This window comes from Pleurodeles waltl, chromosome 9 (assembly GCF_031143425.1).
Source record: "Pleurodeles waltl isolate 20211129_DDA chromosome 9, aPleWal1.hap1.20221129, whole genome shotgun sequence".
Lineage (NCBI taxonomy): Eukaryota > Metazoa > Chordata > Amphibia > Caudata > Salamandridae > Pleurodeles > Pleurodeles waltl.
In genome coordinates, this window is record NC_090448.1 from 1127916862 (window position 1) to 1127942672 (window position 25811).

Sequence of the window (25811 nt, forward strand, 5' to 3'; positions counted from 1 at the left end):
TGGATTGAAGTCATCTACAACTCCCATATGCCAAAGTTTGGCTGAATGGAAAGCTAAATTAACATACAACTAAGTAACTGAAGAAGTGTCCTCTCACTCACCCTTGTTGTTCACTGTCTCCTAGGAGCCACTGTTGCAAAAGAATCAAGCACCCAATGATTAAAGGTGACATTTTTCTCCTAAACCCTTCTGACTTTTGGCATTTGTGGATTATATTGTGGTGTTGGTGGTTAAATGAAACAGCCCTAAGGAACTTCATCTCAGTTCTGGAACAGTATATTGAAGACATAGCAGTCCTCTGAATAAACCTCAGTAAATCATAGGGTCTAATCCTGGTGAGCGGCCAACCACTTACAGTCTATGACCTAAGCTAACCAACTGAGGGCCTGATTTATACTTTGGCGGATGGGGTTACTCCATATCCCCTCCACTGTATTACAATCCCATTCTATCCTATGGGAATCGTAATACAGTGGACGGGATATCAGTAACATTTCTGAAGGAGTAACCTGTCCACCAAACTCTAAATCAGGCCCTAACTCACGTAGACTGAGTACTCACTGTTTCACAAGATTTACCACTTTTCTCTGCACCTGCCCTGTCATGAATCCCCACTGCATCTTGCCACTATATAGCAGTCCATTGATAGCTAGGTTTGTGCTTTAGAAATACAAACCATTATATATATATATATATATATATATATATATATATATATATATATATATATATATATATATAAATTATGAAGACTTGCTTAAGTCCTTTTGCCACATCGCGGCAGACCGAGACGGGGTACCGAACCCCTTTACAATAAAGAAACCAATTCCTTTGTTTTGAACAGTCCGTACTTCTTCTCCTAAAGAAAGAAAAAAGTCCAGTCACTGAGGTGTTGCTGAAGTGAGTATATTTAATGGCACACCAAAAAACCCAACGTGTTTCGAAAACAACGTTTCCTTGATCACGGGTGACTTCCTTAACAACAGTTTCTATTTTTTTTGCATTTAGTGCATACACCTATCGACGTTGAAAACGGACTATAAAACATTACAATCTGAGGCAAAACAATTCGGCCATCTTTGAATAGCGATTTGAAGCAACTTTTTTCAAAAATAACATATCATGATGTGTAATCAAACTATTCAAAACAAAGGAATTGGTTTCATATATATATATCACGTGACCAAGGCTGCTGTGTCAGTCGAAACGCGTTGTGTGTAGATTAAACTGATCTTTTTTGTTCCTGAAATCCGAGTGTGCGAGTATTATATTCATTTTCCTTTTGTTTAATTAATTACCGGCTTGCTTGTGCCGGTTCTCGCACCACCCCTTTGGGCTGATTGAGATCATATTTCGAGTATTTTTTGTAGCCATATATATATATATATATATATATATATATATATATATATATATATAACATTAACATTTGATATCTGTGAATCCTACTTTCACAAAACCTGTGCTTATTTTCCAGGTGAAATCTCACAGCCCCCTTAAGAGATGCAAAAGCAACACTTAGATCATGCCAAACTCATGCACAATTCTGCGTTCAGTGGATCACAGCTCTAAAAGATACCTCTCCGGGACTTCAGCTTCCACTCATAAAGGAGAAAATCTTCCAGCTACAACATGCATGAAACTCATCGACATGGAATGGGTAAAAAATATGATATATGGAGGAATGGCTGCCAGGGAAGCCCGATGAGTTGTGGTGTTTCATCGCCCAGAACTTAGCTAATTGTCCAATAGGGTAAAGTTGTTTGTGTCTCTGATCGCACAAACCACCTTGGAGGTGTTGGACTGTTTAATCAAAAGTGCAAGGCTAACCACATAGCCTTCACCAATAACCATAATGCATATTCTCTGGGCAAGTTAACGTAGTTCCGGGCGTAGGTTTTATCTGGCATATTTCACCGAACAAGAAAGGAAACAGAAAGATTCTCAGAGATTAGTGTTTTGGGGAGGCCAGCAAGCTAGACATAGCCCCTCAGCTCAACTAAGGGGAAAATAATTTCACACATGCGTCTGGCAGCAAAACAAGCTATGCTTTCTTTATGGGTCCTAAGCAGAAGACTAAACTAAGACCACTGGCTACAGAGAGCATGGACACTTCCCGGATGTGAGAAATTAGTGTATGAAATATCAAAAATGACACACAAGATAACTAAGCGTGGAAGCCAGCATAAGAACACTATATTTGCGGTATTAGGGCCCCTATGAATCCCAGAAGACTAGGAACCTATGCCTAATGGAGAATGACCAATAACTCCCTTTCAGAAGGAATAGTCAGATGGAATAAACTTGGGTGGGACTGCGAAAAGTGGGTTAGTGATTCTGGGTGAGGAAGGGGCTCAAGTTACAGGTGGAAAGAATTCAGTTATGGAGGAGAAACATGATAGGTGTGTACTCCCACCTTATGTTATTTGAATACAAAAGGCCAATAAAGAAGATTGAAACATAACAATTTTGCCTGGCCAAGTCAAATGCGTATAACTCCCTAAAGAGACATCATGCTCACATTTATTTATTTTTAGTTCTGGCCAAAAATTAGTGGCTACTTCTCTCTGAGTATCCTCGTGCTAATGTCCAACACTGTTTAAGGTCTGCCTCAAATATTGGTGGAGTTTCTCTACACAGAAACCTTAAATCATACCCATGATTTTGTTGAAGTCAAAAGGCATGTGTTAATTATTATGAAATGTACTGTCAAAGGAAACATGCTCTTCTATATTGTGAAACACCTGACAATTCCTATAGTCCTAACGTTTTAATGATAAAATGCCAACACTTGCTGCAATGGACTTTTTAAGAGGGAATTCCAAGTTTAGGGCCCGCAGGGGTGCAAATGATCACACTGCATGTCCAAGATAACAGAAAGAGTCATAGTCTATGGGGTTAGTTGCCCCCTGGAATACATCTTTCGGGTAGGTGTTTTAGGAGGATTACAAGATGTTCTGTATATTTGTAATTTTGTATGTAGTACTTCGCTATGTGTGCAGCAAAGTCAGTTTCCTTTTTAAATAGTTAGCCCTGGCTGGACACTCATGTATTTAGTGTTATTGTTGCGCTGTGCTGTGTTAGGAGCTTCTAGTCTACACCACCTCATCGAGTCAGCCTTAGCCTGCTGACATTTTCCTGTCTCCGGTGGTAATGTGTTACCTTTGTATATGTAAGACGTGCCTTGTGACACTGATAAGTCTTTGAAATATTTCCATGTTTTTTACATTGTTGTTTGTAGTCCCACAATTGCCCTTCTTTGTTCTTTCACTCCACCGTGAGTTTAAAATCCGATTTGCTATTGTTATGGGACACCACAGGAATAAAAACAGATTCTAAATTCAATGCTTGTACAAAAGTGACTTGTTCTTTAAGGACAGCTGGTGAAGCATGCCACTAACAAGGTTATTGATTGAAAACACATTTCATAGTTTTGTTTAACTGTATATTCCTTTCATACCGGTAATTATCCATTTGGCTGAGTTGCCAGTTACTTCATGTTGAAGTGGTACGAAGGTTCATGTCTAGGGCACTTAAGCCATGAGTTGCCTTGCTCTTTAGTACGTTATGAATACAGGGGAGTTTTTGTAGGAATGGGAGCCAGAGCATCTAACATCAAAAACTATGCATGTGAAAGTTAAATTCTATAAATGGAGTTTCTTACCGGTTCTCCTGCACTGTCCGCAGCATGATGTGCGTAACTGATGAGACCAGGGATGGGCGGTTCACCTTTGGCCATGATAGCAGCAGAACTGGTGCGGGATGGATGCTTCTAATGCACAACACACAACAACTATGAATATGGCAACAGGAGAAAATGACATCATACAAGGAAAATGGTGGATGTAGGCATGATCTAAGCAGAGAACATGGTAAAGGGTAGGGCACAATGAGAACATGACACAATGAATGAAAAAGTAGAATGAAGGGCAAAAGTTGCTATCTGCAACCTAAAGAAAACCTAAGGTTTCTATCACAGTCAATCGGATTCTTAGCAACTAAAAATTGGAAAAATACCCAGACTACAAATGATTAAGCATAAATCCTTGTGATGTGTGAGAGGTGTAGCGTAGCCCCTTTATTAGGGCAGATTGGGAAGCGCTGTCTGTTGCAGGAGGATACAATCCAGGTTTGAGTAGACCCTAATTTATTTGTTGGCAGTAAACAAAGGAACTCATTCCGTCCATCTGCTTGTAAACACTCAGGTTTCAGAAAAAAATACTTTTGCATTCAGATGCTTTCCAATGAACAATGACTTACCCTGCGTGGGGCAATGCTATGATATTCATTCAAATGGTGAAGTATCTGCATGTAGAAGGATTCATTAGAAGACAAATCACTTTCCTTCGGTAATGAGCTTTTCTGTGGATACTCTATCTACTAGCAGATTCCTTACCCTTTGAATATGCCCAGGTGCCAAACAGGATCCAGAATAACTGAAGAAACTCTCCTGCATATGGGGGTGCTGCTCGGCTCTGTTTTGGCATCTGGTATCACTGTAGCCTTACAGCTCCCCACCCTGATGTCTGTTCCTCATCCATTTAGTCCAAGCACTAAGAGGTGGGCGTGTCTGTCCAATATTTATGTAGTGGCTATTTAAATTTATCAGAATGGGGAGGTAGATGGGAAAAGTGAGGAATGTGCATGTATACCGAGTATAGTGCAATCCACCTAATCTGCACAAAGTCCTCATCTGGGCCGTCTTGCTCTTTTTTGTTTCCCGCAATGCCTACAAAGCGCAGGTCATCAGACCGGAGTTCCTGGGTTCGGTCTCGACCCTACGAAGATCAAAACAATGCAACTCCTCCTCTTCCTTAGCAGGATGAGGCAGATTACACAATGTGCATAAGGTTATAAACTTGTCAACATGGTTTCCACAATGGTCAGTCAGTGCTCTAACAAATACCTAAGAGAAGGATGATTTATAGAACCTTTATGCCCTTTTTGACTTCTTCATGAGTCAGGACAGCAGCGTGGAAATGATCCTGCCGCTGTAACATGTTTTCAAGGTTTTGAAGGCCTTCAGCCCACCACCGTCATGTCATTATGAGGTGGAACGTGTGGACACTACCGTTCAGGGGAGGAGGGTGGGCTGACAGGAGGCCCAGTACCTTCCGACCATTCATTAAGTCCTTGATCAAAGTCCTGCCAATAAACAGAACTTCCAACAAATGATTACTTGTGTGCCTCGGCTGTCCGGTTTTTAAACATATTCCAGTCCCTTCTTCCTAGGGGTCTTCTTTTTACTGAGATGATTTCAATATACTTAGCTATACGTTGACAAATTAAATACGACAGATGATCTCCAATAGTAACTGCACAGACGATAGTAGCTTTGTACAATACAATTAGAAGTTTTTTGTGCATGTTTCAATGTCTCTTTTTACAGCACAATGTACTTGGATGCCACTATTATTTTTGTGTTCTATGGCGTGATGTCACGTCTACTATTAAAAGGAAGCTTAACTACATTATTGTGTTTAGCAATAAGGTGTGCCCCCAATGTCTATGCAAGAATCAGAATAAAAAATGCACTGTGCATTTAAACAGGATGGGTTTTAATTTATCAGTGTGCTGCAAGGTAGAGGTTTCCTGCATGCATGCATTTTAACTACGGGAACCATGATGTCAGACTAAGCTGGCTGGAACAGACTTTTTCCTAGTTGACCAAGAAGAATCGTCCGTGCATCTTCCATAATCATGATCTATCTTGGTGGGCAAGACTAACAGTAGTTGGAGTCGCTTCCCTGAGCCTGAATTGTGATGGGACGCCCAAAGGGCTGCGTGACATTCTCTTGAAGCCAATCGACAAAAGCTAAGGAGTGTTTCAGCCATTCAGATAGCTCATCATACAACTCAGTAGCTTAGCTTGCATGGCAACTTTTACTGCTCTATGACAGCCAATCATATTGGCTAAGACACCGTTAGGTTTTAACCATTCTAACTGGCCTCTTGGTAGCCAACAGGAACCCCAGAGCTGCCTTGTTGGACCTGTTTCGTAACATAGGAAGTCAGTGGCATGCCCCCCAGCAATTTCAGCGAGGCCCAAATCAAGAGCTAAAATAATTTAATATCCCTCCAAATAGCGGGAAGGTGTAACTTGTGAATTCTTTCCATCTTAATGGGACTATGTGCCCAGTATGGGCTGTTGGGTGTATTTGTAATGCTTTTAATCTTGCAGTATCACTAGTTAGAAATAGTGCATTTTTATATTCAGACTGGGTGCAGCATGGACTGAAAAGAGGAAGGCCTTTATCAGTTTCTAGGAACAGCTGCTTTCATTAAACACTGAAGTATGATAAGTGAAAACACCAATCCCCTCATCCTCAGTGGACAGATAACGGGCTCAATCATCAGTTCAACTAAACAAGGCTCTCTCTCTACGGAGGGTCTGTGTTCCAGCCCGGACCCCTCACCATATCAGTGGGTAGTGTTGTTCTGAGTAGTTGCTCATACTCCTCTTGTATGCTAGGTGTATGGATGGCTAGAGCCTGTAATTATTATATTGGCCTAGGTGTTTACCAGAATACACAGCATGTATAAGGTTGAGGAATGATGCTCACAAATGGAAAATATAAAGGAGGACCGAGTCTGACACACAAAACATTACAGTACAGTCAGCAAGACAGTTCACGTTCAGTGGTTGTGTAAGTAGGAGGCCAGGGACATGTGCTCCATGTCAACTGCAGATGGTGGTTGCCAAGGCCTTTTATCAGAGGAAGATAGATACGCAGGTCAGGATCAATGGTTAGGACTGGGGCTATTAGTCTGAGAGACTGGATGTTGAAAGTAAAGTGGTGGAATAATTTGAATGACTGCAAATCCACCGAGGTTTCTGGAGTTTACTGGTGGAGAGATGGTGGGAAAGCAGAAGATGTAAGGTAGAAAGTGTTAGCAAGAGGTGGGTCGGTGGAAAGGCTGTGCAAGAGAATACATTCGAAAACCAGGGCTAGGTATTAGTAAAGGGTTTGATTCGCATCAAGAGTTAGTCAGTCTGGAATCGGAAACAAAATATGAGAATGTATTGTGGGACACTGAAAAACATCCAGATGGTGGAGTCAAGAACTTTACTGAGGGCCCAGAAAACATAGGACTGGAGTACAGTAATGTGGTTTAACTTTCTAAAGCCTTTTGAACTAGACTTCAGTTTTCAACACTGTCATTTAGCAAGCACAAGATATATATGACAAGAGAAAAGATCAACATCCTTGAACAAAAGGTGCATATGTATATTTAATGAGTTTAGATCTATCTGCTCTCTTAACACAAGCATGGCTTTGGAATGCTACAGAGATGTTAACACTGACCCACTCAGTCTGCTCACTCAATACTGCTTTATGAGCTTTGCTTGGTGAGCCTGTGAGTGATGTACACTGGAGATAGCCTTCAACTCCCACAGTCACTGCAGTGTGCCGACATTCAACTCAAATTGGCACGTCAATGTAACCAAGTTACTGGCATCATTTGGGTCATATCTAAACCACAGTCCGTGAGCATGTGGTGCGCACCAAACATGTCAAAGGCTCATCCGTGCTACAAATGCCTATATTAATATAAACCCTATATAGCTATAAGCAAAGGGGCCTGCTGATAACCAAGCTGGCCTCCAACACGCATCTCCTTGTTTTTCTCTTGCCTTCCTCTGCTTCTACTTGCCCTCTCTGCCCTGCTTAGGATGTCCGGCTGCCGATCCACTACCCAGCTGACTGCTGCTGTAGTCTATCCAACCACTGTGGACATTACACTGGATGAGTCTACTGAGAGAAGAATATGATAGAAGAAATTCAGGTGAAGGCAGTTCGGAAAGATGCTAAACCTTTCAAAGATTTGGCAGAATGGACAGCAGTGGCAGACCCTCCTGACACCAGGCCTCTGCTCCTTACCCTGGAGGGTGTCAATATGAGGCACAGTGTGCTGGTGGGGAGCAAATACATTATTTGACATTTCACATTTTATGTGAAATAATAAAAGCAAGAATGTCTTTATGCACAGTAGAAGAGATGCAGTGCTTTTTGTTAAGAGGTAAAGTGTATGATCGGCGAATTGGTTGTCCACACAAGTTTATGTTGATGGATGTTATATATTGTTATGAACGTGAGAGGAAAATTCAATAAAATGGCAATATTGACAAATATTGACACCAGTAAGGTTTCCGGTGTCACCCTTTGTGACATGAAAGTAGCAGCTAGACATAGGACATACTCTGCAAAGAATACGCCTGACTGCCACACAGTATATGGTGTACCTAGCCGACTATATGTGGTACTGGTTAGCGTCCTGCAGCAAAAGGCAACTACGAGTTCACAGCCCCTTAGCTTCTGCCCCTTGTTCCGTGGCCTGCACTACCACACTAACAATGGACTAACGAAGGATGTGCTGACAAAGGCGTTACCACCCATAAGTTGCAGTAATGGTCTTGAGCCTGCGGGAGCCGCGGTAGGGATTCCGTCATAGCGTGATCAACAGAAAAGGAGAATCACAAGGTGGTGAAGTGTTGTGTCAGGTTACATCAGGTGATAAGGGTCACAATCTCTAGATCCGAGGGGACTGAACGGGCTCATGCCTTAGACCTGGTAGTCCTGACACTGGACCAGATGTATAATTCCCATTTGCAAACCAGAGCGGTGTAATTTGCACACACAGTGATTTAGAAGTGGGAATGCAAAATCCGGAGCAACCAAAGTATTAATAGGCTGCATTGCAAACAGTGCATTGGCTGAAGATCACAAAATGTCTTGCTTAATAAATATTAAAAGAGGTACCAGCTCATAACCTCCTCTTGTGGTATGCTGCAAATGCAAGTACGGAGATCCCCAGGGCACAGCAGATCTGCATCCCTGCGGATGCCTTCCCAAACAGGAAACGCTTGATTGATTAAATGTTTGTGAGCACAACTGCAGCCACAAACCATTCATACACCTCTTTCCACACTGCGAATACGAGATGGCTCCTTTTTTTAGCCCCCTCCTATTTGCGATTCGGAAAGCATTGCAAAAGCCCTTTTATAAGTCCGATAGTAAAAGGGCTTTTGTGCACTGTGAAAACCCCATTTGCGGTTGCAAACCCAGTGATTTTGCAACCTGAAGGGTTTTGCAACCATGAATGGGCTTTGCATGTCTAACCCCGTCTCCAGCCCTGTCCCTAGTCCCAACCTACCTACTAGTTTATCTGTAACCCTCACCCATCCTAAGGCACACCTGTACCCTGAAGCTATCCCATATCCAAAATCTAAACTTCACCCTCACTATGCCACTTTCCACTACTCAAAATAATCTTACTTGAAATACCTTTTACATTTTCAAACTTCTGGGTTTTAACTTCAAACTTATAGTTGTTCAGCTTAGGTTTCTTAATATAAGTTTCAAACTTTATCGTTCACCGTATTAATTCAAAAGCTTGACCTCAAGCAGCAGTTAAAGCTGAAATCTTACAGAAAATGGGGGATTATCATGAAATTATAGGCTTGAGCCTAAGATTTGCGTAGTGTCACTAATATGAGGGAACAGTTCTAAACTGTCAGCTGTATATCTGGGGAAGCTGCTCCTTAATTGCAGAAAAATGCAGCCGCAGGGTCAGTGGGAAAGTATAGCTGCACTTTTATCATTTTGCTATTTTTATCTCCACTTCCATGAGGTAAAGTCCTTCCTCCTATACACCCAGAAAAATGGGTGTGTCCCATGCCCTTTTCCACCCTGACAGCATCAGTTTCATCAACCATGTCACATGTGATTACCGATCACAAAGTCATGACTGGGGGTGTTACATCTACAAGGAGGACTTTCCTGGAGACAACCACTTTTGTTGAGACTTCACCAAACCCAGCTAGAGTGGAAGTTTCTATTCCCATAGGAGTTATCAAGTTCTGTAAACACCTGGAGATAAGGGTGTCCCTGGGCGTGCTGATGCAACGTCTTGCACATTATGACTAAGGTGTCCCTTGGGTTCATCAAACAGTTCTAACAGTTACCAAAGTTATTGAAAGGGGTGCTAAAGTAACACTGTGTAGTCGAAATAGATGGTGATCAAGATTATTCTCACGGCCTATTTGCTAATGAGACAAAAAAACCAACATCGTTGTTCGCCTTAGTTCAATGTATAATCCGATTCAAACTGCAGACCTAGACTCCTGCAGTGAAAATGGGGCAGTTACTCAATGGGAAAGGCTAGAAACCTTGTAAAAATAATAATAATAATAAAGCCGTTCTGCTTAGCTGTACTTTAATAAAAATATAGCAAAGAAAATTCTCTTCCGCACCTGCACACCAGAATTACAGACCATCTCTTCCACTCGGCCTTTACATCTGTCCCAACAGGACACTGGGTCTGGGTTCAACTGGTGTCTTCTGTAGAAGCAAATGTGATGCTAGAGATGTTCTGTGGCACATTCTACCAGGAGTTACCTGACTTTTCTGGGTCAATGTGTCTTCGCTTTGCTTCACAAGAGCGACATCTGGGAAGGGCCTAATGGGACGTGCAAACACCTCTCCAAAACTGAGAACAAAAAGGAACCTTACATTTCATACCTTCTAAAGTGATCCTGTTGACTGTTCCTTGCCTCAAACGGCCTGGTGAAGGCTTTGGTGGTGGGGTTACGGACCTGCCCTTCAATTTCAGTGTAGATATCTTGTAGCGCTGAAACACCTTTTGTAGTGGATGAGCGCTTTACACAAGGTATAAATCGACAGCTGGGCGGGCACAAACTAGTGCCATGGTATGACTGGAGTTAGGCAGTGGAGGTACCCTAGCAAACAGTAACAAAGCGGGCAGTGACAATGCACATTATGCAAAGGGACGTCCAGATGGTGACTACACTCACACACAGTGGTCATCACTAAACTAGCAGCGATAGCCCCCTCCACCACATACATAATATGTGGGCTGATCCACCTGAATATTCTTGCAGACTGACAATAAAAAAGTACTAAGTGAAGATGCTTGGTGAAATCCAGAGAAACATAAGAGAGGGGAGAAACAGCCTCACCTTAAAACGTTCCATCCATTGATATAGAAGAAATGTAAGATCAGGTCACCTATAGCGTGGCCAAGGGGCTGCATTATCAGATAGGTCCAGACATGAAGGTTTACAGTGTTTAACATTGAACAACAACAGAATATTGGATTCTCGATAGAAAAAGAACATCAAAGCTCTCTTCTGAAAGTGTTCTAGCCATCTAAATTAATGTTTGAGTCTTTCACTACACATTATACTATAATACGGAATATATTCCTTAAAATGACGATTGCCTTTATCCACCGAAGAAGCATGCTTCATGATGATGAACCATAGGTCCAAAGAGATAACCACAGAGGGCTCTCTTTGAAGCTTTTCAGGGGGATTTTTTGAGGTTGCGTGCCACACTGTGAGAGAGAAGGCTAGGACTAAATTTATTTTAAGAATGTGTCTGGGAGGGTGTAGGTGTGAACATTTTATTTATTAACACCCCTAATGAATAAGTGAATAAATGTTCTAAAGAGCCTTTAAAATGTAAACCACTAGTTTCAGGAACCTGTATCACCAATTGCAGTTTGACAGCCACTGGGTTGCTTTTATAGGAGACTGAATAGACTGCATTCAGGTTTCTAGTGGTCACGGTGAAGGTGCTGTTCTTGAGATCAAGGACTGTGAGCATGGGTGGAGACGTAGTTCTTCAGAAAGAAAATAAGGTATGTGGGAAAGGAGCAGGTGCTTTCATTGACCAACTTAAAGGAACTAGAGTACAAAACTGGAGCGTCCAAGTTAGAAAGATCAATGTCAAAGGGTAACTGTAGCAGAGGCCAAAAGACAGTAGAGGTTTTTCTTTCCATGAACTCCTGTTTATTTATGAATATTATAGATGCCAAGCCTTTCCTACTATTTTTTTTAGAGGGTCAAAATCCTCCGGGCACTCTTGCTCCTCTGATTCCAAAAACCCCTTCTCCTCAAGTAGCACCTCGTCGAAGTGTAACCTCCTGGTCAACAAATGCATCCTTCTGGGCTCCCTACTCCTCCTTCATTCCACCTCCATCCGCTCGACTACAATCTGTAAGCCTCCTACTCCTGTAGCTCAAACGTCATTTTTTCTTTCAGTAACCTGCCCTCATATATGGACTCTCTCCAATCATGTCCTGATGTACGGTACCACCCATCCGACTGTATGGTGCTTCACTGTGGTGCCGCTAGCTTCATGCTACATAAAATACTAAATGTACTAAACAATCAAGTCTAAATTCACATTTTGATCTTACAACACAACCTTGTTATGAGGTAAGAGTTCTTATGTTTACAGTTGAAGCTCACTGTCTCTCAAGAAACAACTTCACATACAGTTGATAGTCCACAGTTACATCTAGCTCACACTTCAATGAGAAGCACATTCAAATGTATGAAAGAAAAAAGTGCACATTTTGTGAATATAAAACAAGATGAAACATGCACATGGTTTCTTCTGCAATGCCATTTCTGATATAAGTGGTATGGTAACCCCATTGAAAGGCACCCAAAATAGGTTTGACAGACAACTTGTAAAAAAGAAATGGCATGCTGGGCTGCCTAGCTTTGACTTTGCTTTAGAAACAACAGTCATTGCTGTGAATGGGGCTAACATGATTTGTATTCAGCTCAGAGCTCGGGCCAACGCTATGCCAAATGCTGGGTTACCTTAAAGCAGTTGTAGGCATTTGAATTACAATTTGACAGATAAAACACCTCAGATCAAAAATCCTTAAGTGCTCTTCTGCCTTGACTGAATGGAGCAGAGACTAACCTTAGCTGCAATGGCGGCTGCCGTTATATGCGAAGAGGAGCTGTCTTCTGCTGAGGCAACACCACTGTCCTTTTTCTCTTCTTCTTCCTCCTCGCACTGGACCCCCTTGTCTTCGGTTTGCTTGTGTGGACTTGTGGTTGGAGGTGGTGAGAGCGGAGGTGGCGGCGAAGGCAGGTCTTCCAGTTCGTCGTGCACTTCTTTAACTTTCACAATGGCGTCCCGTAGAAGGTCGATGGCATGAGGTAGGGCTGGCAGTATAAACTGAAAGCATTCCTGCACATACAAAATACACAATTTACTATGTTGTCTATTGACGACCTAGTGTTCTTTGTGCTCCATGGAGCAGGGCATCACCAAGCGGCGGTGTACAGAGTTTGGAAATTCCAATGTTAAAATAGGAGCTATATAACCATGAACGAATGACACTTACCTGTAACTCAAAGTCGCTGAGCATTAAAGAGCTTAGAGGTGGCAACATTCTGAATGTTATTTTCTAAAGGGATATGGCCCCCAATAAATACTAAACCTGTTTGGCGTACCACAGAGCGTGGTATGTTCTTTACTTCCAAAATTCCAACAATCCCACATTCTTGTGTTCCATAACTTATCCAGTATTCCATTAGGCACATCCTTCAGTTGGCAAAGCTACGACCCACTTCACTGACCCTGCACGTCTCCTGGCTACAAGGGCAACAGCGATGAAGGGGAAGTCACCCCTCCACATCCAACCCCAGATCCCACACTGAAGTGTAGAAGTCATTAAATGGATGCAAAGAGATAGCATGTAGCTCTACTAGGAGAAGTAACCTGGGTTACGGAAATTACCCCTACCAACTTACTGTGACGCGATCCTCCAAGACTTCACATCCCAGAACATAGACGATAACAACCCCCCTAAACACCCCTGACTACAACGGTGCATTACTTCTATCACACTCCTACTCACCCCTCACGACTCCCGTGTTCCCCCCTTGCAATGGCATACTGTTAGATACTCCCCCATTCCACTGCCTTCACAGACCATAGCCCTAGGCGTGTCAATGCAACCTAACCATGATCATACCATGCTGAATCTGCAGTCTTATTAATTGTTCTGCATACATTGTTTATAAAAACTCCTAGTTTTGAAGGTTTGGGGGGCGACTTCTAATTTTTTTCCCCCAAGACTCAGTCCTATTAATTTCAGTCTCTCTTTTGCTCGCTTAGGATGCTGTCAGTACTCTTTATGAGTTTGACACTTAGAATCGAGAGACATTTAATCACTTAAATATGACTTTTACTATGATTTGTGATTCTGCATTCTGTGTCTGAGCCTTCATGGCAAATATATGCATTCCTGTGTATTGTTTCTATTAACAATTCTGTAATAAATATTTTTAACTTTTGGATCTACAATTCAGTTATTAAATGGGTAGAGTTTCTAGTCTGACTTTTACTCTGCTAATTTATGTTTCATTGATGAGGGGGTAGTCTTTTACCGCTAAGTCTACAAGAGATCCAGGAGCCAAACTGCCTAAGGTAGAAATCGGGGTGCATAAAATATTTGGGTTTGGATCCTGCACTTACACTTGGGAAACAAGGACAACGTCAGTGGGTGTTCTCATCAATAGGTTTCCCAGTCAAATCTCAGAAGAAGAAACTATCTGGATACAATTTCTTCAAATCATCAGCAGTGAAGTTTTACTCATTAAAAAAAACACATAGCCTCAATTTTCTTAGATTTTGTTCCTCATGAATTTAAGAAAAAATCTTTGAGGCATTCAATTATTGCAAAAGCCTGTATCCAATCGAGGCTCTGCAAGTGCCAAGACCAGCTTCAAGTGACGTTGAGAAATGACTAAGAATTTATTGAGATGTATCTATTGGAAACAACCTCAGCAGTTCCCGAATGAAGATGATTGAAGAATGAATTCAGCAGCAGTCATTTCACTCATACACTGTATTAAGGCCTCACAAAATTCAAGGTAAAGAGGATTGATTCTGTAATTCCTTTGAATTTAGAACCCAAAATATTAATTAAGAAAACAGTAAATATGGTTAGGCTGCATGAATTTGATACCTTGTTGAAGACGAAGAGCTAGTAAATGGATGACGATTTAACATTAAATAATTGTAATTTAAATCATATTCTCTGATGTTTGGGATTTCTGTTGCCACAATGAATTCTATATTACTTTATAGAGCCTCACCAGTTCCTGATATTTTGCTTGTTTACATTGATGAATTGCAGTAAGAATCCTTTGCTAGTATGAAGTTGGAGTTTTAGTTAAGAATCTGTAGAAAATCTCATTCATTTTGGTAACCAACCTACACTGAATTGCCTCACTTATTAATATATCATGACGTCCTTTTTTCCCCTTCCCCTTGGAATGTAATGGCATAGAGACAGAAGAAAGACTTTTCTACAGGATCATGCATTGGAGAGAGGACACGCTTTACACAGGCAACACCAGAATGGAGCTAATGGTTTGTTTATGCAGACATGGCATCAATATGGAACTGGGTGTCCGAACCATAAATAGGTTTGAATAGTTAGTTATAGAGGTAAAATGACTGGTTGCGTTCTGGTTCAGGCAGTGCTTGGCAGTTTGGGCTGGACTGTTCTTACTGGAGCAAGACTAAGGCTGATTTGCATATGACTGGGTCTAATCTGAGGAGGCATAGTGAGGAAAAAAAATATGGATTGGGTATTCCACCTCGAGTGACTGCCAATCATTAGGCTATTTGCAAGCTTCTCGTTAAAACCACTTTTTAGGAGTTTGCTCCCGTCACTCCTCCTTTCTTGCCACATTACATGTCTAGCCTTACATCTACACCCACTGCATGTTGAGCAATGCAGCCTGGTTATCCGTGCCTCGTTACTGTTTGTGCATTCAATACACTCCCTTACCACTCACTCCAGTATATCGCCTAAATTGAATTACCTCTGATCAATAAATAATGGAAATTGACAGAGGGGTTATACTGATAGAAAAACAATGAAGAACAGTTATGAGACAGACAGCACCGATAGGACTGAATTATGTAAGGGAATCTTTTGATAGCAGTGCATATGTGGTCATCAAACAGGACAGAGACAGTTGAAACTTAAGCTGGGAGTGAAAGGGAAGTGATGCTCACTGCAGCTGAAGTTTCAGACAAGAAGAGAAGAGCAGGAAGACGGAGGGGGAAGAGGCCAGGTAGCACGAGAGCTAGGAGCTGGTTGACCTATAGCAGCGGTAAAGATATGAATAAATGGCACAAACGCATACCCTCAACAAGTACTAGCAAAGCTAAAAGGTCTGGCTTGAAACAGATAGAGCTTGCACGCTTACATCTCTACCATCACTCACCTATCTGTCTATTCACCCTCACACTCATCCATTTCTCTATCCCTCAATTGAGCCACTCTTGCATTCACCCACTCGGTCATTCAAATTAGTACATGCACAAAATCAACAATCAATGAAAAGCCATATTTAGGTATCAGCTAGAGCTACTGGTTTTGCTGCTAGTATGCGAGAGGTGTGATAATGCTGCTGCGCAGCGTGAGGCTGCTAGTCTATGAGGGGCGTGAGAGTGCTATCAATAGGGTCCAGCTGCTAATCTGTGAGAGTGTGTGATTGTTTCTGGTAGTGTGTGACTATTCCTCTCATAGGTGTGAGAGTGCTATCAGTAGTGCAAGACTTCAAGAATTACAAATGTACACAATGGTAACAAGACCTAAGGAACTACTGAAGGGCTCTCAGTGTTAAAAATGTAAACCCCTTCTTATGGCATTTGTCCTAGAATGTACAAAGTGAAACTCCTCTTGCTGCATTTGCCAGAATGTTCCCAATATAAATCCCCTTCTTTTAGTAGTTCTAACTAGGGTCACACATCCAATGCACACACCCCGGTACTTTATATGGGGTCTGCTTTAAAAATATCTCTGTCAGTTATAAGCAAAGAAACATCTTCACAGGTGGCTAAAGTAACTCCTGCCCAATCAGATATCTATAAGAAGCTCTCTATAGGGTCAGAGCAATAGCCCTTCCCTCCTTAAGCCACTTTTTAATTGTTTCGTGTGATTACATGAGCTCTGGCACCAGTTAAAGCAGTCTCCAACCAGAGCCAAAAAAATCAGCAGGGAGCTCTTTGGTAGCATGCGCTTAAAATATGTTGTAAAAAAAAAAACTTGGCAGAAGAGGAGGCTTTGCGTGGAGTTAAGCATTTAGAAGCTGTTAACTTAGGAGAGCAAAGGGTGTTGTTGGTCTTGACTCTCTCTGCAGAGTGACCCCTAAACATTGTGCGTTCACCAACTCTGTTTTCACAACCCATTTTGTTAGCATTTAGAACTCTTTGCACTTTACCTCCTCAAACCAGTCCAAAAGTGCTTGTACTATCTCCTTCAAACATGGTAAAATTGGCTTGCACCCAACTGGCACATTTAATTTACTTATAAGTAAATTGGTACTACATGTCCCCGGGGCCTGTAAATTAAATAGTACCATCATGACTGCAGCACTTAGTGTGGCACCCCCACTTAAGAAGACTTTTTATACATTTCTCAGGTCTGCCACTGCAGCCTTCTTGCCAGGCCTAAACATTCCTTTTTAATACATATAAGTAACTCCTGGGGCTAGCCCCTAAACAGCCCGTAGTCCATGGTACATTGTATTTAATAAGTCGGCCATCTACTTTACATTTTTACATGATCTACTATTGAAAAACTCTTACATTCTTTTTTCACTACTGCAAGGCCTAACTATCCCCATAGGATAACATTGGGACACCTTATTACATTTGATAAGTGATAACCTTTGTTTGGGAACAAGGGGAGACTTCATGTTTGGTGTCAAAAGAATGGTAATTTAAAACCCTCTTCAAGGGTACAGTAGGATTTTAAGTCCATTCTAAAAATGCCACTTTTAGAAAGTTGGCATTTTCTTGTCCTAACCATTTGGAGCATGCAGCCTATATTCTTTATCAAATGAGTAGGTTTATCTAGCAGCTGGCCTTTGTGTATTCCTCCCAGACAGTATCACAAAGGGGAACTAGGTGCTGGCAGTATGGGCCACCAAGACCTGATGGCAGTGGAGAAGCTGTCTCCTATCACACTTACACTTCAAAAGAGCTACCTCAGCACACACACAAAGAACGTCACCCAAGACTTTTGTGACTTCAGACATCCTTCTACCAGACACAGATGTGGGGAGGGTAGGGAGAGGTCTATAAGTTTCTCCCACATCAAAGGTGGCACCAGGTATAAATAATGGACCCTCAGACCAACTCTTAAATATACTCCTGGACTTGTTGTGGATACTGCTGAAGAAAAACTACCCTGCTGCCTGAGTAGGAGAAGGGAGACTTGACCTGAAACCTTCAACCCAGGCTACCGGAAGTGACTCCAAGAGTCAGCCGATGGACTTCCTGCTTAGAGCTACAGGGACCCAACAGGCTCCAGAGGCCTCTCTGTAATGACCCAGCTGGCCTGCTGCAACTAGACATGCCTGGACCTGCAAGAGTCTTGCTGGCCTCGGCAAGAGTGAGTCCTTGATTCCCAGGAGGCATCGCTCGAAGGTCCTGGCCCATGGTTGGCATCAGAATGCATTCTTCCTCTGAAGAAGGAGAAATCCTGAAGATTTTGGCTCTTTGAAACTGGGCCCGTTCACTTCGAGATCTTGCCGCCTATGACGACTGCCAACGTGAAACTTAATCAACACAACTTTTAGTGTTACAGTTACCACCAGTGACGACTGGCAATGTGAGATCTGCACTTTGCACTACAGCATCAACTGCTCCCAGTGACTGGCAACGCAAATCTTAAACAATGACGGTCCATGAACCTTAAGCATAGATGGTCCATGATGCCCAACAGGATCTTCATGATACAGCGCTGACCATCCGTGAAGCCTGGCCAGCTCCTCATGCTACAGTGACAACCATCTGCAGTGCTCTTTCTGTTCCCTGCGGCCTCCTTTACTGTGAACTGGACACTTCGCACTGGACTGCGAGGGCATCTATTTCAGCAATACTAACCTGGTCCCTGTAGCAGGCCCACGTTCAATCACAGTCGACCTGAACTTGTGGCTTTACCCCGGTCTAGCACAACCTGATAACCGTGAGTAACGCTTTGTAGTTTTAGGCACTATACTTACCGGAAAACTATGGAATTGCCTATTCCTCAATTTTCTGTTTGGATTTTGTTGTTTTAGTGTCAAATATTTTATTAAATGTTACTCTTTTTCTAAATTGGTGTGGGATTTCTTGTGTTATGTTTTCAATCCATCACTGTTTGGGTGCTGCATAAATACTTTACACATCACCTTCTGACTGCTTTTGTGCCAAGATACCATAGGGTTAAGCACAGGTTAACTGAGTGACTTTTGTGGTTTACCTTGACAGGAAGTGTGGATGTTGCTTGAGAAGGGTACTCAACTCGCCCAACCAAACACCCAGTATCCCACAGGGGTCATCAGACTGTGGTCAGAAATAAATCGCCAGTCGCTGCAACCCACCACTGAGCAGGTCCTCAAGGAAAACAAAAGTTACATAAATTATCCCACCTGTATTGGAGGCGGCACAGCAGCCGTCACATCGACTTTACAAGGATATGAAGCTCAAATGAACACAGTGGGATGATTTATGTTCTATCTGTTTCACTTTTGATCCAAGGTACAAATGAAGAAAACTGTTGCCACGAGAAACAAACAGTGGCAAAGCCAATAGATCGTGCTTGCATTTTAACTCCTCATAAAAAAATAAAAAAGCAACAAAAATATTGTTTTTTTAGTAAACAGTTCATATAAAGTTTAAATAATTTGTTATTAATTCAACGTGACGACTAATCAGTGTACTTTTGAGATATTAAAGAGTCCCTCATACATTACAAAACAAACACTCCATCGAAGGAGAAATGATACGCCAAACCGCCAATAGCATGAGATGAGTGAGAAACACTCCTCTGGTTGCAGCCAAAGCCTTGATCTGGCTATATTTTCAAGAACTGGTAACGACAGATCCACACAGGGCCATTCATTCAAAAGAATTGTGGGTCTAGAAAGCCACTGATATTTCATAACTTCTCCGGGTGTTACTCGGAGCTCTGCTGCAAGCTTGGTGACGTACACTGCACCAATAATGCACGATACACAAATGTTTGCTGGTTTTCTGAATAGTTCTTCAAAGGTCTCTTCAGGTAACCCACAAAATGCATCACTTTAGACTTCTTAGAACAGCCAGAGCATTTAAAACAGAAAATAATAGATTGGCAAGTTAAAAAAAAAAAGTACGTTTGTCTATTCTGTAGTCTCCAGAAGACAATACCTAGACACCGCTATCACCGCAGCTTTTCCTTACCGTTAAATCTTTTAAAACTATTGCTTAGTATTCGGGAGCCTCGTCTAATTCAGGGATTAGATGCCAGGCCACGAATGTATATTTGGTTAAGAGTGGGCAAATTACAACCTCACGTATGAAAGACCATGACTGCAAGTGGCTCTGCAGAAAGGTGCCATCTGCCGTTTTTACCACCAGAGGTCACTGCAGCACTAATACTGCGACATTGTGAAAGCTAACTTTAGAAAAGGTTTTTGCTGGTTAGCAATCTACAATTTTAACTCAGAGATTTGCGGGAAATTATCACTATTTTATTCATTCAGTGCTTGGCCTTAAATGTGGCACTTTAAAACAGAAGCATTTCAAGGATAAACAAAGGTGTCATCTACGAGGCATGCTTCCCTTGCATTTCAACGCTGTCAGGCCACGGCATTAACCAATGTGCTGCTGAGACTGTCCCACTCCCATGAGGAAATCTTTGTTTATGTTTTCGCCACTTTGTGCTAAGCCTCATAACGTTTTTATCCTTTGAAACACCAAAGCTATCCAGACCAAATGTGTGTCTTTTTACCGCACAATTTGGGGATTCTAAGGGTGCCCAGGGTCTGTGGATTTCCCTGAAGGGAACGAGTAAACAGACAAAATATAGCAATTGTGTTTTTTAAATGGTACAAAGTACAGTGCAAGAAAACTGTTTTTTTTCTAAATGTAAATGGCATCAACAAAAGGCTCGCCTTGCTAAGATCACCATCGTCCCAGCTTTCAGGAACACAACAAACAAAATATTTTGTGACCAAAGTGATTGCACTGTATATCTATGTAGTAGTCTATTTTCCTATTTTTGTGGTTTCTACCTATTTGCAGTCTGGGCTGGAAATAGAGGTGAACCCAGAAAGCTATACATTTCTGAAAAGTAGACTTAATTTTCAATTCATCAACAGGCCCCTTTCTGCATATCACTCATGGTTATCTCAAACAAATTAATATTTTAAATATAACATAACGTAAATAAATAGGTGACTGTGCTTTCATCTGTGACTTTTTGCCCCAATGGCTGATTTTCAAAAGTTACATACCATTATGTCTGTCAGACACTTCTGGTGGCAGTGATGTGTGTTTGTTGGTTGTCCAAAAATACATGCTACTCAGAGCTAATAACTGAGTTGCGGTTATAAAGATATTTTAAAAATGTGTTATTGTGTAGCAACCATGCAGCAGTTCATATGGAAAAATCTAATGGATGAAAAATGTATATGAAGGAAGCCTGTACATTTTTGAGTAACTTGCTTAGCTTAGGAACAGTGGTTATTCATACAACTGATATTTTGCAAAATGCGGCCTTTCTTGCGCACTGTCTTATTTACAAGCAACACTCCTATCCTGTTTTCCATTACTCCATTATTTCTCCTGACAAAAATGGTAGCCCGCTCATTTGGTTGGGCCTATCGCACACATCAAGGAAGGCCCTAAAATGCAAGGAAATATCAACATTTCACTCTGCAAATTGACCCAGTGGTTTTTGGGCCTAGGCCGAAATGATCTCATCCTCAAGGGGTGAGGTGGGGCTACAACATCAGAAAAGTGATGGACTGTCTGATGTGAAAGAGAGTCACAACTTTCTGTAGGAAGGCTGCTCTAGTCCTCAGCACCAGTTTTTCACAAAAAAAGGTGGAGTAGGGCAGCTGAACTGATAAAGCTTGAAGCTCACTCATGTGACGAGCTGAGGTTATCGTAATGAGAAAGACTGTCTTCAGGGTCAGGAGATGTACAGGACAGGTATGGAACAGATCAAAAGCGGTGCATATGAAGAAAGTAAGGATCCAATTTAAGTCCTCATATCAGGCATCACGAAGGGTGTAAGAATAAAAATGTGCATCAAACCTCTGAGAAATCGCACTACAACAGGTAAGATAGACAAGGATGGTTGGTCTGGTAAAAGCATAAACGCCGAAAGGGCTGATAGGTAATAATTAATGATACCCATTGAAAGTCCTTGCTAGGCAAAAACAAAATGAACAGCAAGGCATTCAACAGTCTGGCCTGTAATAGGTATGCATTTAGGAAGCCACAGTAGGCCACAAATTTGTCCCAGCATACTTAAACTTTGAAGAGGGACGCTTGGCTGCAAGGATGGCATCCATGACTTCAGGAGGGAAACTAAATGCAGTCAACTGCTACCGTTCAATTCCTATGCATGGAGGTGCAGATTGCACAGGTCTGGGTGTGTTAAGCAGTTCCCATTTTGGTAATAGGGCTGCCTGCTTAGAACAGCAGCACCACTGAGCGTGGGAGACTGAGTCCAACCCTTGCTGCTTGGTAGCTGTCGGCCTACCTTCTGGCTGGCTCACATTGCCTCAACCAAACCGCTAAACCTGTTGGGGTAAACGGTGATAACCGCAACCTCAACATGACACTAACTCCTCAGGAAGATGGGAAACAGATCATACCCCTTTCACTCGGCTACTCAGACATGCAAAGGCATGACACGAGAGGTAAGATAGATTTCAATGTGTTTATTGAAGTAACCACATTCAGGTATAAAAAGCGTGTGCCACGATAATCAGGCAGATGAAACAAAGCGAGGTAACCCACATTATAGTCAAATTGAAGAAGATAAACAAATCCACCATGTTGTGAGTGTCAGGATAGTCTAGAATTTCCTATCAAAGTCTCGATCTGTGAGCATAGTAGTTGTAACCCTCTGCCTTGCCAGACCTAATGATTTAGCCCTGGCCTCATACTTGAATCAAGTAGCAAGGGTCTGCCTGTTGTGTGGATAGCAATCCTCTCGGGAAGCTGAGAAGTTAGGGTCAGCAAAGGTGTCGGTCGTGTAGTATGCATCCCAGGATGATCATGACCGGTTTGCCCTCTACCCTCCTTGTGCCTAGTTGCAGTTTATAGAATGACCCATACATCGTTTGGACAACAGTTCTGCTGTAATGCTGTGTCTTGGGGATAGAAGCTGGCTTCAGGGGTGGCAACACGAATAAGCATATTATGTACTATATGTACCAGTCTTGGGCAAGGAGTACAGATTACATGTGGTACAAGGCTGATTAAATGTGCAGCATGAACCATGCCTTCTTAGAAAAAGCAACTAATAAAATAAGTAAAAGCAATTGCTAAAAGCAGGCTTTCTAAAATATGAATAAAAATGTTTATAAAAGTAAACTAAGAAACAAGCTGTGAAGCTAAGCTAAAACTGGGGTGCCCAGCCCGGGTAATACAAGGGTCCTCAGAACAGGTGCAAGACCCTAACTTGCTGCTGCCACAGAAGATCCTCTTGAAGCAACAGAGGATTCTCCCAAAGCAGCAGCCTTATCAAAGGACAGATGACCATGCTCAGGACTTCCAGGTACCACACTCTCTTTGCCCAGTATGGTGCCACTAGGAGCCCAGTAATTTTTGATTTTCTTCTGAACTCAGAACAGGAGAGGTAACCGCATGAAGGCATCCAAGAGTCCTGGCTCCACATTAGGGGGAATGTGTCTCCAAGAGAAAGCATTCTTGGAAACTCTGGTACAAAAATAGTGCTGATATTGCACACTGTCGGCAGTGGCTAAGATCAAGCCAGGGTTCACTCCATTGCTGGAATAAGCGTTGTGCCACTCCGAGTATAACTCCTATACATGATCCACTAAGTGTCACTATCTGAGTTTAACATCCTGGAGTTTAAAGATCCTGCCAGATGGTGGACAACCAGGAAATGCCCTGAGTTTCAACCATATGCTAGGCCTCCAGGATTGCACCCCATCCTGCGTGTTGCAATACCACAAGGCAGTGGTGTCATCTGTGAGGACCTGAACGAGCCTTCCCTTGTTGGACGGCAGGGAAGTATTCAATGCAAGGTAATGGCTCAGAACTCCAGCACGCTCATGTGGAGGTGGGTCTCTATTGGAGACCAAACCCCTCTAATCTCCACCTCCCCCAGATTACCTCCTCAACCCAGCAGTGGCAAATCTGTCATCACAGTCAGATCTAGGTGAGGTAGAGAAAGGTGTCTGCCACCAGTCTAATTTTGTTTGAACAGCCATCAATGCAGGTTTTTGTAGTCTCCTACCGAAACTTGGGATAGAATTCAACAGGTTCCCTTAGTGCTGGCCTCACTGAAGCTTCCGATCCCACTGCAAAGCCCACATGTGCCATCTGGCATGGTAGATGAGGAGAATGCAGAAAGCCAATAGGCCAAGAAGCCTCAGAGCCACGCTCACTGAGACCCAGGACCGAGGCTGAAACATCTGGATTATAGTCATAATGTTCTTGGCTCAATGATCTAAAGGGAAAGCCTGTATCCAGGATGTTCTAAGGAAAAGGGATCCTCTGCGAAGGAGTCAAGTGTGATTTGGACACATTGATAATGAACCCCAGTGATGCAAGGAGGCTCACCTTCATTTAATGGGGTCAACAAATGACTGTGGTGAGCCTGCCTTCAACAGCTAGTTGTAGAGGAAGACTAGTACTACCGACCTCTGAAGATATGTGGCAATCACAGCCATCCCCTCACCTTCTTGAACACTTGAGGGCCACCAGTGAGGCTGGAAGCATGCACAGCAAACTGAAAATGTTTTTGGCCCATCTTGAACTGGAGGCAGCACCTGAGGGCCTGGAGGATGGGCATGTGAAAGTATGCATCCTGGAGACACCACGCTATCATCCAGTTTCCTGGATCCAAGGCAGAAAGGACCTGGGCTAGGGTGAGCTACATGAATTTGTCCTTCTGCAATAAGAAACTGAGAGGTTGAAGATCTAAAATAGGGAGAAAGGTCTCTGCCCTTTTTTGGCACTAGGAAATAACAGGAGTACCAAGTTACAAGTCCTGAGGCTGGAACTTTCTATATGGCCTTTTTCTCCAGAAGAGCCAGAACATCCTGCTGCAAAATGGACAATTGGTCCTCCGAAAGCCACAGGTGGATAGAAGATTAGATGGCAGGCTGTAGTCCACTGCATTGCAGGAACCACGTTCTAGATGTTATTGCTTGCCACCTGTCAAGAAAATGATTGACTGAGTCTACCACAGGGTCACCACGTGCTACTAAGGTGCAACTAAAGTGGCTTGGAGATTGCTGCCAGAGGGGCTGGAGACTGAGAAGTTCATTGTCCCACTGATCCTGCATGATGTCTACTGGATACCAACCGCAAAATGATTATAATGCCTAATGTTGGGGTGGTGGGCCTTGACACTGCTTGTAGGCAAGGCACCTAGCAATGCTTCGATATGGGCAAAATTGTTAGGGATACTGCCTTGCAGGTTTGGAGAGACTGAGGTAGCGAGCAGTGGCTATACCTTCTTTGGAGTGCTTGAAGGTGGAGTTGGCCTTCTCGCCAAAACGGAAAGACCTGTCAAAAGGAATATGGATGAGTGATGAATGAACAGCGTCCAAAAAGCCAGAGAATCTCATCCATGCATGGGGCCAGAGCACCACACTACTTCCAACCGCTCTGCTTAAACAACAGGTCGTGTCCAGGTTTGACTGAATAACACACTTGACCGCATACTGGTCATCATGAATGGTCTGTGCCACGTTGGTGAGGAATTCTTTTTTTCTTCTTCTTTTTTTTTTTGTCCTCATCTCACCGACCCGAGCCAATAGCGGGAGGATCCATTTTTACTCCAGGTATCTAGCCCCTTAATATCAACGGGCCCTTCCACCTGATGCTCTTATATCCTTGGCAAATCCTTCCCCCCCCTCCGCCCAAAATCCTGAATGGACAGTATGGCCGGGTGTACCGAGGAGGGGGGGGGGGGGGGGGGGGGGGGGTGTCAGGTAT

General features: G+C 42.7%; 1 protein-coding gene across 14 annotated transcripts in view; it reads right to left on the reverse strand.

The window, feature by feature from the left end:
• GPHN (gephyrin) overlaps positions 1-25811 on the reverse strand; it is a 1323901-nt gene that overhangs the window by 463892 nt on the left and 834198 nt on the right. For 7 of the 14 annotated variants that reach the window (XM_069208894.1, XM_069208888.1, XM_069208884.1 and 4 more), the window contains exons 7-8: positions 12744-13016; positions 3665-3772 (exon numbers count right to left, since the gene is read on the reverse strand). In XM_069208894.1, the coding sequence (XP_069064995.1) occupies positions 3665-3772; positions 12744-13016 (381 nt within the window). The remainder of the gene's footprint in view (positions 1-3664; positions 3773-12743; positions 13017-25811) is intronic. The other 7 variants (XM_069208895.1, XM_069208892.1, XM_069208890.1 and 4 more) reach the window with 1 other exon arrangement.